At 35.5% G+C, this 16,636-nt stretch overlaps 1 protein-coding gene across 2 annotated transcripts in view; it reads left to right on the forward strand.

Annotated features, from left to right (window-relative positions):
• Positions 1-16,235, forward strand: part of LOC119255883 (sodium channel protein type 2 subunit alpha) — a 73,087-nt gene extending 56,852 nt beyond the window's left edge. For both annotated transcript variants that reach the window (XM_037523445.2, XM_054699809.1), the window contains 9 exons: positions 67-221; positions 720-893; positions 1,636-1,758; positions 4,094-4,375; positions 5,959-6,012; positions 8,807-8,944; positions 9,302-9,406; positions 10,847-11,117; positions 12,837-16,235. In XM_037523445.2, the coding sequence (XP_037379342.1) occupies positions 67-221; positions 720-893; positions 1,636-1,758; positions 4,094-4,375; positions 5,959-6,012; positions 8,807-8,944; positions 9,302-9,406; positions 10,847-11,117; positions 12,837-14,032 (2,498 nt within the window). In that variant the 3' untranslated portion in view covers positions 14,033-16,235. The remainder of the gene's footprint in view (positions 1-66; positions 222-719; positions 894-1,635; positions 1,759-4,093; positions 4,376-5,958; positions 6,013-8,806; positions 8,945-9,301; positions 9,407-10,846; positions 11,118-12,836) is intronic.
• The last annotated feature ends 401 nt before the right edge of the window (positions 16,236-16,636 follow it).

Consider the following 16,636-nt stretch of genomic DNA (forward strand, 5'->3'; position numbering starts at 1 on the left):
ACCGATACAAATGTACCTAATCAAAGAGTAATTACTTTTTTCTTCATTTACTTTGACATGTTCTAGACTGTGTACGGAAGTTCAAGTGTTGCCAAATAAGTATAGAAGAAGGCAAAGGTAAACTCTGGTGGAACTTGAGAAAAACTTGCTATAAGATAGTGGAGCACAACTGGTTTGAGACCTTCATTGTCTTTATGATTCTACTCAGCAGTGGAGCACTGGTAGGTTACATATGATCTACTCTCTTCCCTTTACCTTTCCATTCACGAACCTCATATTACACGTTTTTACAATAAAGTTTTTGTGAGAATAAGAGGCTTTGTGTGGTATTTTCACCACCATGTGAGAGGTTCAATAAATGTAACTTTGATTATTTGAAATAAACCTGAGATTGAATTTTGAGTTCTAGAGTAAACAAATCAGTATGGTTTATACAAATGACTTTTTTTAATTCCAGAAGGCCTAGGAAATCACATTCCAAAATTTTTGTGAATCACCAAAATGTGATTTCCTACCCTTTTTGGAGAACTCTGTAAAATGAAGCAGAGGGGACTTCCAAACATTCACCCACATCTATGACCAGATTCTCCATCATTACGGATGAGAAATGGTAACCCATTCCCCTTTCCCTAAGTTAAGGGGACTAGCTTGTTCTTTTCTAATAAGACATCAGTTAGAGTTTATGACAATGAAATTCAGTGGAATATTTTCATTTACAGGCCTTTGAAGATATATATATTGAACAACGAAAAACCATTAAAACCATGTTAGAATATGCTGATAAAGTTTTCACTTACATTTTCATCCTGGAGATGCTTCTAAAATGGGTTGCATATGGTTTTCAAGTGTATTTTACCAATGCCTGGTGCTGGCTAGATTTCCTGATTGTTGATGTGAGTATTCTACACTTGCTTGTTTTATTCCATTAACATGAAGATATTTGCTACTCCTAACAATAGTGCAGGGCACGAGGCAGGCACTTGGTAAATAGCGCATGGGCCCACATGCAATGAAAAGATGTCTCAAAACAGTTTTTTGTTGATTTAAATATAAATATTTTGGGGGCCTCCCTGGTGGTGCAAGGGGTTAAGTTTCAGCACTGTCAAGCTGTCTGCGACCACTGCAGCACGAGTTCCATCCCTGGCCAGGGAGCTAACCCACATGGCACAGCAGATCTCTCCTGTCTTGCCCACTGCTCCCCTCAGCAGTGTATTTCAGTAGATCTGCCTGTTCTGCTCCCTGCTCTATCTCTGGTGAATCATTTCATCCCCAGCACTCCTGTCCTACACCCCAGTTATTGTATGCATAAATAAATAAAAATAAATCTTGTAAAAAAATTTAAAAAAAAAGAATTTTTGAAAAGAGAACAAAATGGTTTCTTCTTTTTTCAAAAGCCAATGGTTCTCAGACCAGTATCTTTAGCCTGATCTGGGAAGTGAAGAAATAAAAATTCTAGAATCCCACCCAAACCTACAGTGTCAGGCTCTGCTCATCATCCAAGTTTTTAACAAGCCCTCAGGGTGATTTGGGTACTTAGTTAACTTAGAGAATTACTGGTTTATTGTATAAAGCTAGGTTGAACTTATAGACATCTGCATCTGTAAATTCAAAAATTGTGTTGCTTTTTCTGTGTAGGTCTCATTGGTTAGCTTAACAGCAAATGCCTTGGGTTACTCAGAACTTGGTGCCATCAAGTCCCTCAGAACACTAAGAGCACTGAGGCCATTGCGAGCCTTATCCCGGTTTGAAGGAATGAGGGTAAGAACAAATGCTGTAGCATTTCAAGTGAGAACAAGCCTTGTGTAGCTTAGAAATGACAAATCCCTGGAGAATTTGTGTCTTCTACAGTCATACTGACATAACTGATCAATCAGTAATATTTGTCATATCGCATCAATTTAACACTGTTGGAAACACTCACTGAATATCATGCCTGACTGAGTGTTTCTAACTAGAAACAATTAAATTTATTCTAACTAGATTTTTCACTCTGTGGGAAATCTCAACCACATTGTGTAGGCTTCTGATGTGAGTCAAGATCAGTTATGTTCATTCCATTTATAAATGTGCAGGAAATCCCACTCACTGTAATTTAAAACCACCAAATCATTCTTCATCATTTCTTCACCGCTCCATATGATGTGTTTTGAGCCTTTTAAAGTCTGAATCTGGCTTTTTATCTTTCAAACACAGATTGAAATGACTAAAACGTAGGTCAACTTAGAAATGTAACATTCATTTAAAAAGTGATACAAAGGAACAGGTAGGAAATTGTGCTGAGATTTGTCATCCACTGGGGCACAAAAATTGAAACCTCATACCTTCAGCCCCAGATGACAATGCTTTGTCTGGGTGGACTTAGATATTCAAAAAGAAGCTTTTAGAAAATGATACTCTTTCTGATTTAAAAATAATTACTTAGAACTTTCTCTAAATGTTGCAAACACAACCAGAAAAGAATGGTGTGTGTGGGTGTGTGTGTGTTCTTGTGCCTTTGTGTGTGCATGGTTTCGTTTAAAGATGTCTGTCATCTGTTTAATTATTTCCAGTTTACCAATTTAAACTCTGTTTTTGTGGTAGGTTTAATTTTTTAAAGGGAATCAAATCTTTAGTACTAGAGTTATTTTCATATTTTCTCTATAAAATTTGCATATGCAAGACCTAACTCCCTAGCCCTTCCACAGACCTGACTCTCAAAAAACATAGGCATCTTTGCTATTCAGTGTTTTCTTTTAGTTAGAGCTCTGTTAGCAAGGTGCCTTCCCACATTTGCATAGAACAGCATCCTTTGTGGTAAATTTGAAAATGAAGTGTCAACTCTAGAAGTACCTCTGAATTATTGAAGAGTTGAAATTATAGCAGTAACCCTATAAGTTCTTTAAAACTTACTTTCATTTAAAAACACATTAAAATAGTATCCTTTAATGAATAGATTCCATGTGTCAATTTTACCCAGGAGCCACCTGGTAATGTTGCTCTGTCATTACTCATATGTATGTATGTATGTTTGTATATATGCATTCATATGTACTTTTTATCTCAGAAGGATTTCAGCAAGGCTTTTGCATGTATTTCCATGTCTGATATATTTTCCATGTCTGATATAATTATTACATATTTCCACTCATTAATAAAGCTTATTTCTGATATATAGTTCAGGTATGGTTGTACAGGACAAGACATTTAGATAAATATTTAGTTGCAGGGTAATTGAGGAACATACTAAAAAAGGTTCCCTAAAAGCTTTGGTTATTAAGAAAGCTACAAATAAGCTATCAGGAGAAATCCTTGGACTCAAATCATAATGTTTTATGAAATTACAGTAACTGATAGCCAAGCTTATGTTCTAATTATTATAATATCTCATTTTATAATTTGAGAATCTTCTTTGAGAGGGGAGTCCCCAAAGAAGGACCCTTAGAATCAGAAAAGTCAATGCCAAGTACAAAGATGCAGCTAAATCGTGATACAAGCTGGCCTGTATCTCCTGAGTCCCAAACCCTTTCTCCTCATCACATATTCAGTTTCCCAAGTTCCAGTATCTCTGCTCTATAGTCCTTGCCTGTAGCATGATCTTATGCTACATTACTTGATATAGTCCTGAGTTAACTCTACTGTCTCACAATTGCTATTTCTAGTGTTCCTTTTCACCCTGGAAATTCACCCTCAGGTGTTCTCTTTTAAAATGCACAAATTTTGGATAATAAATTTTATGATTTGCATTCTTTGCATGATTTAAAAAAATAACATGATGTTCCCATAATTATACTACTCCAATAGTCCTGTCATGTTTGTACTCTTACGTTATCATTTATATTTAAAATTAGTTCCATTCTTTGATAAAAATTTGCTGTGTCTATCATTATTCTTGAGAAGACATTCTACAGTACAAAATTTATTTTTATATTCCCCTGGTATGTAATTGAAAAAATCTTAGTTGCCATTACCAGAGAGTAATTTCTGTCCAATATTTAACTCTCAGAACAGACATTATCTATCATTTAACTATTGTTCTTTTTATAGTACTTAAAAATAGGTAAAAAGTAAATATTTGTTGTTGACTTTTCATTTTTCCCTTCTCATTCTTTGCCAGGTTGTTGTCAATGCTCTTTTAGGAGCCATTCCATCCATAATGAATGTGCTTTTGGTTTGTCTGATCTTTTGGCTAATATTCAGCATTATGGGAGTGAATCTTTTTGCCGGAAAGTTTTATCATTGTATTAACTACACCACTGGGGAAATGTTTGATGTAAGTGTGGTCAACAACTACAGCGAATGTAAAGCCCTCATAGAAAGCAATCAAACTGCCAGGTGGAAAAACGTGAAAGTAAACTTTGATAATGTGGGACTTGGATATCTTTCTCTGCTTCAAGTAGTAAGTAACTACTTTATTTTTCTCTGTGATGTTTTATTAAAATGAGTGTACAATTCTCTTTTGGTATTTTCATGTAAAAGTATACAGTGGTATTGCTTTCTCAGTATTCATACTTCTCAGTCCAATCTGCCTTGATTCTTCCTCAGTTACTTGTAAACTATCTTTTACACACCATGTTGGGAACCAGATGATTCTATAAAGTTTGTATGCCCTAAGACTGTGCTGAGCTATCCCAGCACCAATGCTTTGTGACTAACCTTTGTATAAAGGTTCCCGCTGTTTTCTTCCCATTCTTTCTGTGAGCAGTAGAGTAGGCCCTGGGTAAGTTTGGAAAGGTGTTTGTTGGGGATGAAAGAGTGGGGATAGATTTCTGTGCCCCTTCTCAGGTACCAGACTGTATCTAAACAAGTCTCCACCCGCCCAACCATTACCACCACCATGATCAAAACTCCTCACTTTTGTACTTCTCACCTAGACTGTACTCCTGCCCTGATTCCTTCCTTCCTGCTGTGCATTGAACACTTGCAGATAGGAAGTCCTTGTCTTGCAAATGAAAGCCTGTCTACTAAGACTATTGTGTCTACTATAAACACCTACAAATCCAGTCATCTCAACTGACCATTCTGAGTCATGTCCACATATTCCACCTACACAGTACCCTGCACTGTATGAGTGCTCTAGGGGAAATGACAGAGCTAAGGGCCCTGAGGAACAGAAAAAATATACAAGACATTTGTTTTCAAAATTACTATGTCTACAAAACAAAAAAATGTATTTAAATGATAAATTGCAGTTGAATATGTTTTTTCTCCCTACTAGGAAATGTCTTCTTAAAGAATAACTGTCTCAAAATAGTAACTCAAAAATATTGATTTTTCAAGGACAAATCACCATGATAATAATTGGTGATAATAACATTTAGAAAGGGATCTGTAGACAAAAAAGCATTAAGATCAAACGGTGCAGCATCCTTTGTTTATCCTTTCTGGTGCTAATAACAAATCCATGAAATTATTTCATCAAATTGCATGTTATATTTTCATAGGACTATCAGAATAAAAAGTTGTTGACCATTGTTTTTTATTTATGACACATACTGTTACAGTATATCATGATTTAATTATAGATGTTAAATATGTATATACAAATGTTATAGAAGAATATAAAGTTGAGATATTTTCAATGTATATACAGTTGATCCTCAATATCTGCGAGTTCTGCATCCACAGATTCAATCAACAACAAATCTAGTCATGCTCTGTGTAGTCAGGCCATAATGGTTGTGCCCATACTAAACACGTATATATGAGCAGAGTGTGTAGATTATATGCAAATACTACACCATTTTATATGAAAGACTTGAGCATCTACAGTTTTTGACATTCTTGGAGGATCCTGGAGCCAATCCCTTGTAAATACCAAGGGGCAACTGTATTACAAACTGTGTTCAAAGGATTTAAATATTAATTCTAAATTATTTTGTATATCTGTATTTAAGAAAATCTTGATCAATCAAACTGCTCATTTATTTTCTAAAATTATGATTTAGAGGGAGGAAATTAAATGATACAATTTTTTTACAGGCTACATTTAAGGGGTGGATGGATATCATGTATGCAGCTGTTGACTCACGAAATGTAAGTCTATTTGGAGGGAAACTTACTTAATTTGATCCAGTGACTATTTGCATAGTATTATAATTTAGTGATATTTTCAATAAAATAAAACTATACATCAATTTATAGAGCACAACCTTATTACAAAAAATGAAGTATTCTGAAATTCAAATTGAATGTTTTTTTTCCCTTCTCATTATGAATCTTTTTACATATGTCTTCTAGTATCTAGCAGGGCACCTGGCACTTAAAACTGTATTGATTGTGTTGCAAAATGACACCCATTAATTTTGGTTCTGATGGTAATAGCCATTTGTGCATTAAAATTCTTCACAAGCACTTGTCACAGATTTCTTCCAGCTTTTGCTCTCCCTTAAAATAGGAAGAATCTGACTAACAGTGGAAAAGACAAACAACAAACTTAATAGTGCTCTTCTCTCAGAAATGAGAGTTATAGTAGAAGGAAGGGGCTTTCATTGTCAACTTTATACCCATCGGCACTTTTGATTTTTTTTTTAAGATTTATTTATTTTTATTTATACAAGCACTGGGTACAGTCAGAAGTGCGGGAGGGTGAGAGAATTCACCAGAGCCAGAGCGGAGAACAGAGCAGGCAGACTGACAAAATACACTGCTGAGGGGAGCAGCGGGGAGCAGGAGAGGTCTGCGTGCCATGTGGGACCCTTGCCTGGCAGCCGGGGATCGAACTGGCGCTACAGAGGCTGTGGGCAGCTTCGCAACCCTGCGCTCAACTGCTGCACCACCGGGGAGGCCGAGCACTTTTGATTTTTTTTTTTTTTAAAGATTTATTTATTTATTTATACAAGCACTGGGTACAGTCAGAAGTGCGGGAGGGTGAGAGAATTCACCAGAGCCAGAGCGGGGAGCAGAGCAGGCAGAAGGACCGAAGTACACTGCTGAGGGGAGCAGCGGGCGGCAGAAGAGGTCTGCGCGCCATGTGGGACCCTCCTCTGGTGGCCGGGAAGCAGCCGGGGATCGAACCGGCGCCGCAGAGGCTGCGGGCAGCTTCGCAACCCAGTGCTCGACCGCTGCACCACAGGGGAGGCCCTGATTTTTTTTTTTATATAATTTCCTTTCATTTAATTTCTCACTAAGAATGAGGAAGGAAATCTCATTTTAAAAAGAAAGAAAGAAATTGGCTTCTGGTATATTACCAGAACATATTATTTAAGTTCGAATGTTATTTCCCCAGTGCCAACAACTAGATGGTAACTCAGAATTCCCAAATGATTTTTCTCTTCACTTTATTAGAGAAGAGAAAGAGAGAGAGAGAGAGAGAACCCAAGAACTAAAAGCCCTGAATTCTGTCTCTTTCAAGTACCATCAGGAATCCCAGTTATAGACTCTTTTGAATCATAAAATAACTTATTACTTGGGCCTCCCCTGGTGGCACAGCGGTTGAGCGCTGGATTCCGAGGCTGCCCACAGCCTCAGCAGCGCCAGTTCGATCCCCAGCCACCGGCGAGGGTCCCACAAAAATAAATAAATAAGTAAGTAACTTATTACTTATTCCCACTCATTATGCTAAGGGCTTTCTTGGATTAACTCATTAATCTTAAATATTGGCTTTATTTTGCAGTTGATATTAACTCCATTTTATCATTTACAAAGATGCTTAATGCAGTAAGTGATAGAAGAAGTTTTTGAAATCAGACCACAAACAGTGGGCCCTTAACTATTCCTGTATTTGTTTCATATCTATTTGATTAATTTTATTAATTTTACTCTTTCATTAGAAAAAAATCAATATCAGGTGGTGGTGAGAAGCAAAGGCAAGAGGGGACCCACTGGACTGTGGTGAAGGGTTACAGGTGTTTTGGTAGTGGTAGTGATGTGATAACACATCTGAAGAGTTGTGATTGTGAACCTATCCTCTAAATCATATACAAGGTTGTAAACTGATGTTACTTTGATTAAAAAAATACAACAAAAAAATTTTTAAATATATATTTTGTTGGCCAGAACCCTCTATAAATTGATTTTATAACATAATCATTACCTACATCCATTATCACCTGAGTTTGTTAACAAAGTGAATTAGAATAATATCTTTAATTATAGATTGTAGCCAAAGCTCAAATCAACTGTCACACTTTTTTAATATCAAAAGTGACTTAGACAATAGAGGCTATCATTTTCTAGGAAATGGTGTCTGCAGCTTACTTACTGAGTAAGATGAATTAATAGATTAATTTTCAGAAAGAAAGATCCTACCAACATACCTTTATTCACATGTACAGTAAAAATTCTAACCTGTCAGGAGTAATGTATAAGGGAACTCAAAGCCTTACACTTACCTATCCCTATTAGCAGAGCACAGTTCTAAGCACATTTTATATTTTAATATGATTGATTATTCTCCCTTCTCCCCAACTATCCTTTAAGGCTTCTAACCTATTATTTCCCTTTTAAGAAAGCTCAGTCAGAAAGAATAAATCTTAAAGATTTTAAGATAGAATAGTGTGAGTCTGACATCTCTTCTTTAGGAAGAGGAAATCCTCACTTTGTGTATATTTGGAGTTTTTGATTAAAATGGAAAGTGCATTCATGGCCTAGGTAGTTGTTGGGTAAAATCAGTTTTCAGACTTTTCTGTGAATTATTTTATTTTCTAAAACCAGTGAATAGTTTTGCAGTAATCTTCAACAAGCATGTTAGATTCAGTGTCTCAGAAGAGCTTCTGTTTAATGTTTGCCTTTTTTCATTCTCAGCTTTTGAGACATGCTTTGAAAATTGAAAATTCATTGATGTTCTTTTTATAAAATAAGTAAATTTGTCATCCTTCATATTTTGTAGGTAGAATTACAGCCCAAGTATGAAGACAATCTGTACATGTATCTTTATTTTGTCATCTTTATTATTTTTGGTTCATTCTTTACTCTGAATCTTTTCATTGGTGTCATCATAGACAACTTCAACCAACAGAAAAAGAAGATAAGTATACTAAAAATTCATCTTTGCCATAAAATGTGTAGTAAATATGTCACACAGTTCCATTTTTGCTCCAAAATTTGATCACCTAATAAAATATAAAATTCAGAAATTATTTTGAGAGATTTCATTAGTTATAGGTTTTTAGATAATGGATAATTCAGATGGTATGTATTGATATTTCCATTATAGAAATATGACTGAATCATAATTTACATATTGAATATATGCATCTGTAAATTCAGATATTAACAATATATTGGAATATATTGTGGGAATAAATATTCATACAATTAATAAGGTAGAATTTATAACTAGCAAAGAACATAATTGTAACTAGTTTTGCTTTCATTTCTTTACTTTGGAGGTCAAGACATTTTTATGACCGAAGAACAGAAGAAATACTACAATGCAATGAAAAAACTGGGTTCAAAGAAACCACAAAAACCTATCCCTCGACCTGCTGTAAGAATAACATACTTATATTACCTATAACAGTTATCTTACCTGTCACTTTTATAGCCTGAATTGCTACATAACAATATTTTTGTGAATTTGAAAAAGAAAGTTTTACCCTAGCAATCCAACTAGCTAAAGTATTTGTATTTAAATATACATAGTATGTGTAAATGATATATTTTATACAGATATATACAATATATATAAAAAGAAAATTCAAACATATGCCAATAGTATTACAGTGATCTCACTTTAATAATGTAGAAAAGAAGATGTATACACACACATATATGGCATGAAAATATTGAATGTTCTCAGAGTGACCGATCGGGATAATTAGAACATCTAAGGTCTGTCCCATTTCCTGTCCAGTTCTGCAGATTAGATGGAAACCTTAATTAAATAAGTGACAAAAGTTTTCTTCTGGTTTTTAAAAAACGTATATTTCCCTCTACCATCTTGCCCTTAATCCAATGACATCATTCTTTTTATGACTTTTATAAATAATCAAATTTTATTCCAGTTTATTCCAACAGCTGATGGTTCTTTTTGGTTGCTGCAGAGAGTTGTTTTCAGGATGTTCCCCATGTTCTTCCATCACTGCTGAAGGAATAGCTCAGATATTCAATCTCAGAACTCCTCACCCAAAGTGTATATGATGCAAGGCAATTTGATGAACAACAGGAATCATGACTTTATAACTCCATTAGTGACAATATAAAACTAGCATTCTCAAGATGGCCAGGCTCACATTCAGTTTGTAAGTTAGCTAAAAGCTCAAAGAAAGTAGCTAGCTATATTGGATAAAATAGAAGGAAATTTGATCCTAGTCTTTGAGAAATAATCAAATCTGAATGGATGGAAGAAAAACATATTAAGGTCCCTGTATGAGAAAATGTGTACTCCAGATCCATGGAAATAAATATTTTAGTTGACAAAATATTTTTTGATTAGTGAGTAATAGACACAAGTTTTTCTGGGTTAATGTGTCAAGGTTGCCAGTATGAGTCTGAAGAAACTGATCTTAATTAAATATACAAATGCAATATAGTTAAAAGAAGGTTTTGGTAGTGAAAAAAAGATAAGATTTTAGAAACTAGTATGGGAAAATGCCAGAGAAGGGATAATACTAGCTCTTAGACAGGAAGATGAATCCTCCTGCACGAGAAGATGAGTCCATGATAGAGTCCTATCTGGCATGCCATCACGCAGATGAGACTACACACAAAAAGTAAACGAGTTATTAACACAGAATCTTGAGCAGTATAAATAAAGCAAATACACTTGAAAACAGTTGGCTATTCCAATATACAAATTTCCTTCCAAGTAGAAAACACAAAGATGACTTGTTTCTATAAAAGCTGCACTTTCAATTGCTGTTGAAAATCAGTTTAATGGAATATCTTTTGAGTTTCTAAATGAACTTTTATGTATTCTCTGTTCCAGAACAAATTCCAAGGAATGGTCTTTGATTTTGTAACCAAACAAGTCTTTGATATCAGCATCATGATCCTCATCTGCCTCAACATGGTCACCATGATGGTGGAAACTGACGACCAGAGTCAGGAAATGACAAACATTCTGTACTGGATCAACCTGGTCTTTATTGTGCTCTTCACTGGAGAGTGTGTGCTGAAATTAATCTCTCTTCGTTATTATTATTTTACTATTGGATGGAATATTTTTGATTTTGTGGTGGTCATTCTCTCCATTGTAGGTAAGTCCACAGTTCAAGAAGTTAGTAATGGAAATTTCTGTTTTAAAACATTAAAAATGGGACCTCCCCCATGGCGCAGCGGTTGAGCGCTGGACTGCGAAGCTGCCCGCAGCCTCTGTAGTGCCAGTTCAATCCCTGGTCGCCGACGAGGGTCCCACATGGCGCGCAGACCTCTCCTGCCGCGTCCGTCTGCCTGTTCTGCTCCCCGCTCTGGCTCTGGTGAATTCTCTCACCCTCCTGCGCTTCTGACGTACCCAGTGCTTGTATAAATAAATCAATAAATCTTAAAATAATAATAATAATAATAATAATAAAACATTGAAAATGTTTTCAACTCATCTTTCTCATTCATTCTGAATATTCAGAGAAAAGTCTAATAGTCTACTCTTTAGCTTGTGATTTCTCTGCATGTTGTATGTGAAATGATATGTACACAAAAAAGGGATTACTGATTTTTCCATTTTCCTTTATCATCTCATCAAAAAACAGAATCTATATTTTGCATGTTTTTTGTCCTCTGTTTATTCCTATATTATAGGCAAGTATTGCTTTAAAAGAACAGTTCACACACACATGCACATATATATCATTAACAGTAGTCCAATAGTCCATAAATAAGATCTCCTTAATAATCGAAATAGTGTGTGTGTGTATCTGTAAATCCACAAACTAATTTTCATGTTATCTTTGGGTTTCCGTAGTTTTCCATGGTTTGTGATACTCTTTTTCAGAATAGATGTTTTGTTCAAAAATCCAAAACAGATTCATTATCATCAATGCATATTAAGTGTGTATGCATAAGTGTGTATGCATAAGATATTAAATGTGGTGCTGAAAATAAAGTGATTCAAGACAAGATTCTGCCTATATGAGGAATGTGAACATGTAGAAAGAGAAAAATGTATTCCACCATTCATACACCTTGTTAGGTAAAAGAGAACTTTAATACAATGTGCTATTCCATTTGATCCTAAAGAGAGTAGAATGAGCATGTAATATAGTGGTCAAGGAATGAGACTAGAGGGTAATACAGACCTCACCTGGGAATCCCGTATTTCTGCTACTTACCAGCTCTGTGACCTATAGCAAGCTACCTCTCCAATTCCTGGTTTTCCAAGAAATGTTTATGTAAATTGTTGTCAAGGGGATTAAATTTGATTATGTAAGTACATATACTTAGCATATAGAAAAATTATTCAATAAATATTAAACTTAACAACAACCAGAAAAGTAGGTATGATCACCATTAGTCATGCATAAAATCAAGAACCAGGATTCCCTCTTTAGTATGTCCATCTCAAAACTTGGATTCTCTCTTCTGCATCATTGGGCCATCTCCCAAATAAAATGTATCATAGTCCTCTCAAGAAGGATAAGAATTCTCATATTTCCTAACCCAAAGTCACATGCTTTACCCCTTGGTTCTTCTGCAAATACTGGCACTAGTATTTTAAATATATGAATCCATTTCTGTGCTTAGCTTCCCTATAGATTATGACATCTTTAGACCTTTTCTTGAATTAGGAAAAATGACCATTAATATCTTTTGTTATTATAAAGTTGTTAATGTTATAATAATATTTTCATTTTGCTGAACTAATATACCTGATTTTCATAGCCACATTGTGTGAAATTAGTGATTATCATAGTAATGGAAATTTTCCATTGATGCTATTAAATATATCACTGTTTTTGTTATTGTGTCTTGGTTTTCCATAGGCATGTTTCTAGCTGAGCTGATAGAAAAGTATTTTGTATCCCCCACCCTGTTCCGAGTGATCCGCCTGGCCAGGATTGGCAGAATCTTGCGTCTCATCAAAGGGGCCAAGGGGATTCGCACTCTGCTCTTTGCTCTGATGATGTCCCTTCCTGCGTTGTTTAACATCGGTCTCCTGCTCTTCCTGGTCATGTTCATCTACGCCATCTTTGGAATGTCCAACTTTGCCTATGTGAAGAGGGAAGTGGGAATTGATGACATGTTCAACTTTGAAACCTTTGGCAACAGCATGATCTGCCTGTTCCAGATCACCACCTCTGCTGGCTGGGATGGATTGCTAGCACCGATTCTCAACAGTGGCCCTCCCGACTGTGACCCTGAAAAAGATCACCCTGGAAGCTCAGTTAAGGGAGACTGCGGGAACCCATCTGTTGGGATTTTCTTTTTTGTTAGTTACATCATCATATCATTTTTGGTTGTGGTGAACATGTACATTGCTGTCATCCTGGAGAACTTCAGTGTTGCCACTGAAGAAAGCGCAGAGCCCCTGAGTGAGGATGACTTTGAGATGTTCTATGAGGTTTGGGAGAAGTTTGACCCAGATGCCACCCAGTTTATAGAGTTCTCCAAGCTCTCTGATTTTGCAGCTGCCCTGGATCCTCCTCTTCTCATAGCAAAACCAAACAAAGTCCAGCTCATTGCCATGGATCTGCCCATGGTCAGCGGGGACCGGATCCATTGTCTGGATATCTTATTTGCCTTTACAAAGCGTGTGTTGGGTGAGAGTGGAGAGATGGATGCCCTCCGAATACAGATGGAAGAGCGGTTTATGGCCTCGAACCCCTCCAAAGTCTCCTATGAGCCCATTACCACCACTTTGAAACGCAAACAAGAGGAGGTGTCTGCTATTGTTATCCAGAGGGCTTACAGACGCTACCTCTTGAAGCAAAAGGTTAAAAAAGTTTCAAGCATATATAAGAAAGACAAAGGCAAAGAAGGTGAAGGAACACCTATCAAAGAAGATATCCTCATGGATAAACTAAATGAGAATTCAACTCCAGAGAAAACCGATGTGACACCTTCCACCACTTCTCCACCATCCTATGATAGTGTAACCAAACCGGAAAAAGAAAAATTTGAGAAAGACAAGTCAGAAAAGGAAGACAAAGGAAAAGATATCAGGGAAAGTAAGAAGTAAAGAAGGAAGAATATTCCACTTTGTGATCAATTGTTTACAGCCTGTGATGGTGAGGTATTTGTGTCAACAGGACTCTCACAGGAGGACTATGCCAAACTGACTGTTTTTACAAATGTATACTTAAGGTCAGTGCCTATAACAAGACAGGGACCTCTGGTCAGCAAACTGGGACTCAATAAACCAGAGAAACAGCGTCGACAGGAGGTTTCTGTTTTCACAACCAGCTGACACTGCTGAAGAGCAGAGGCGGAATGGCTACTCAGACTATAGGAACCAATTCAAAGGGGGGAGGGAAGTTCAATTTTTATGTAAAGTCAACACGTGACACTTGATAATAGTATTTGTCACCACTGTTTATGTTTTAACTGCCACACCTGCCATATTTTTACAAAACGTATGCTGTGAATTTATCACTTTTTTTTTATTCACAGGTTGTTTACTCTTATATGTGACTATTTTTGTAAATGGGTTTATGTTTGGGGAGCGGGATTAAAGGTAGGGAATTCTATGTTTCTCTATTGTATAACCAGATATATTTTAAATGAAGGCATGCTGCATTCTCATTCACACATGGAAAAAAATCATATCACAAAAAGGAAGAGTTTACTTCTTGTTTCAGGATGTTTTTAGATTTTTGAGGTGCTTAAATAGCTATTCGTGTTTTTAAGGTGTCTCATTCAGAAATCTTTAATGTGCCTGTAAATGTTCCATTGAATTCGCAAGCATTAAAGAGTTGTTTTATTTTTACATGCTCCATTATGTGTACATGTATATATGTATATATGTATATGTGCGTGTATATACATATATACATACACACACACCATCACCTAGTCATTTGAAGTTCCAGCAGCATGATTACAACATTTTTGATAAGTGTCCTTTGGCATAAAATAAAAATATCCTATCACTCCTTTCTTAGAACCTGAATTGACCAAAAAACATCCCCAACCACCACTTTATAAAGTTGATTCTGCTTTTTCCTGCAGTATTGTTTAGCCATCTTCTGCTCTTGGTAAGGTTGACATACTATTTGTCAATTTAAAAAATAAAAGTCTGCTGTGTAAATAGTAATTTTACCCAGTGGTGCATGTTTGAGCAAACAAAAATGATGACTTAAGCACAGTATTTATTGCATCAAATATGTACCACAGTAAGTATAGTTTGCAAGCTTTCAACAGGTAATATGATGTAATTGGTTCCATTATAGTTTGAAGCTGTCACTGCTGCATGTTTATCTTGCCTATGCTGCTGTATCTTATTCCTTCCACTGTTCAGAAGTCTAATATGGGAAGCCATATGTCAGTGGTAAAGTGAAGCAAATTGTTCTACCAAGACCTCATTCTTCATGTCATTAAGCAATAGGTGGCAGCAAACAATGAGGAGCTTCTTGCTTTTTATTCTTCCAATCTTAATTGACCCTCTATGGTAAAAAGCCCGACTGTACAAACATGTTGCAAGCTGCTTAAATCTGTTGAAAATATATGGTTAGAGTTTTCTAAAAAAATATATAAATACTGTAAAAAGTTCATTTTATTTTATTTTTCAGCCTTTTGTACATAAAATGAGAAATTAAAAGTATCTTCAGGTTGATGTCACAGTCACTATTGTTAGTTTCTGTTCCTAGCACTTTTAAATTAAAGCACTTCACAAAATAAGAAACAAAGACTAATAAGCTGCAGTGTAGGTTTCTGCTTTTTTATTAGTACTGTAACTTTGCACACATTTCAATGTGAAACAAATCTCAGATTGAGTCTAACGTTTATTTGCTTTCAAATAGTAATGCCTTATCATGAAAAGAGACTTTAGGAAAGATCACTTGATATTCTTGGCATTGCTTGAATCAGATGTTTCCGCCTAGTCTTTTTATTTAGTAAATCATCAGTTGTTTCCAGTGTTTGTTTACTCAGATAGAGCTTATTCTTACTGACCCATATGACATTAGAACTGTATCAGATATGATATGGAATTGAAGCTTTCTTTTTTTCCACAAAACTAGGTAGTGAAATTATATTACCAGTCACAGCAAAACATTTTGTTTCTTTCACAAGCAACATTAAATGTAGATTCTTTATACTAAAGCTATTGACTTGTAGTGTGTTGGTGAAATGCATGCAGGAAAATGCTATTACCATAAAGAACGGTAAATCACATTACATTCAAGCCAAAAGAATAAAGGATTTGCTTTTGTTTTTGTACTTAATTGTTCTGTCTTTGTTTCTATCTTTGAAATGCCATTTAAAGATACATTTCTATCATGTAAAATGATCTATCACAAAAATGTAAAGAATACACATTAAAGATAATAATTCATCTTTAAATTTTTTCACAGAATGGAAATTAATTAAGAAGAGTGTATGAATATCTAGTTTTAATATTGGCCAAAAACCTAGATATAGTAATGGGTAGAGTAGTGGAAAGTTATGAAAATTAATAAAAAATTGACTAACATTTTTAAGTTGTGCATCCTTTCTCCTGCCGTTCTACCTGTGTTTTGCCTTTCTCTTTCCCATTTTTATTATCCCTGTGTATTCTTGATCTACTTTTTATATACTTTTGCAACTCTTCCTTGGGTATTTTTCATTCAGGATATTCCCCTTCTTT

The sequence above is a fragment of the Talpa occidentalis genome, unplaced genomic scaffold, assembly GCF_014898055.3.
Source record: "Talpa occidentalis isolate TD23 unplaced genomic scaffold, MPIMG_talOcc4v2.1 talOcc4.3, whole genome shotgun sequence".
In the NCBI taxonomy this organism is placed as follows: Eukaryota; Metazoa; Chordata; class Mammalia; order Eulipotyphla; family Talpidae; genus Talpa; species Talpa occidentalis.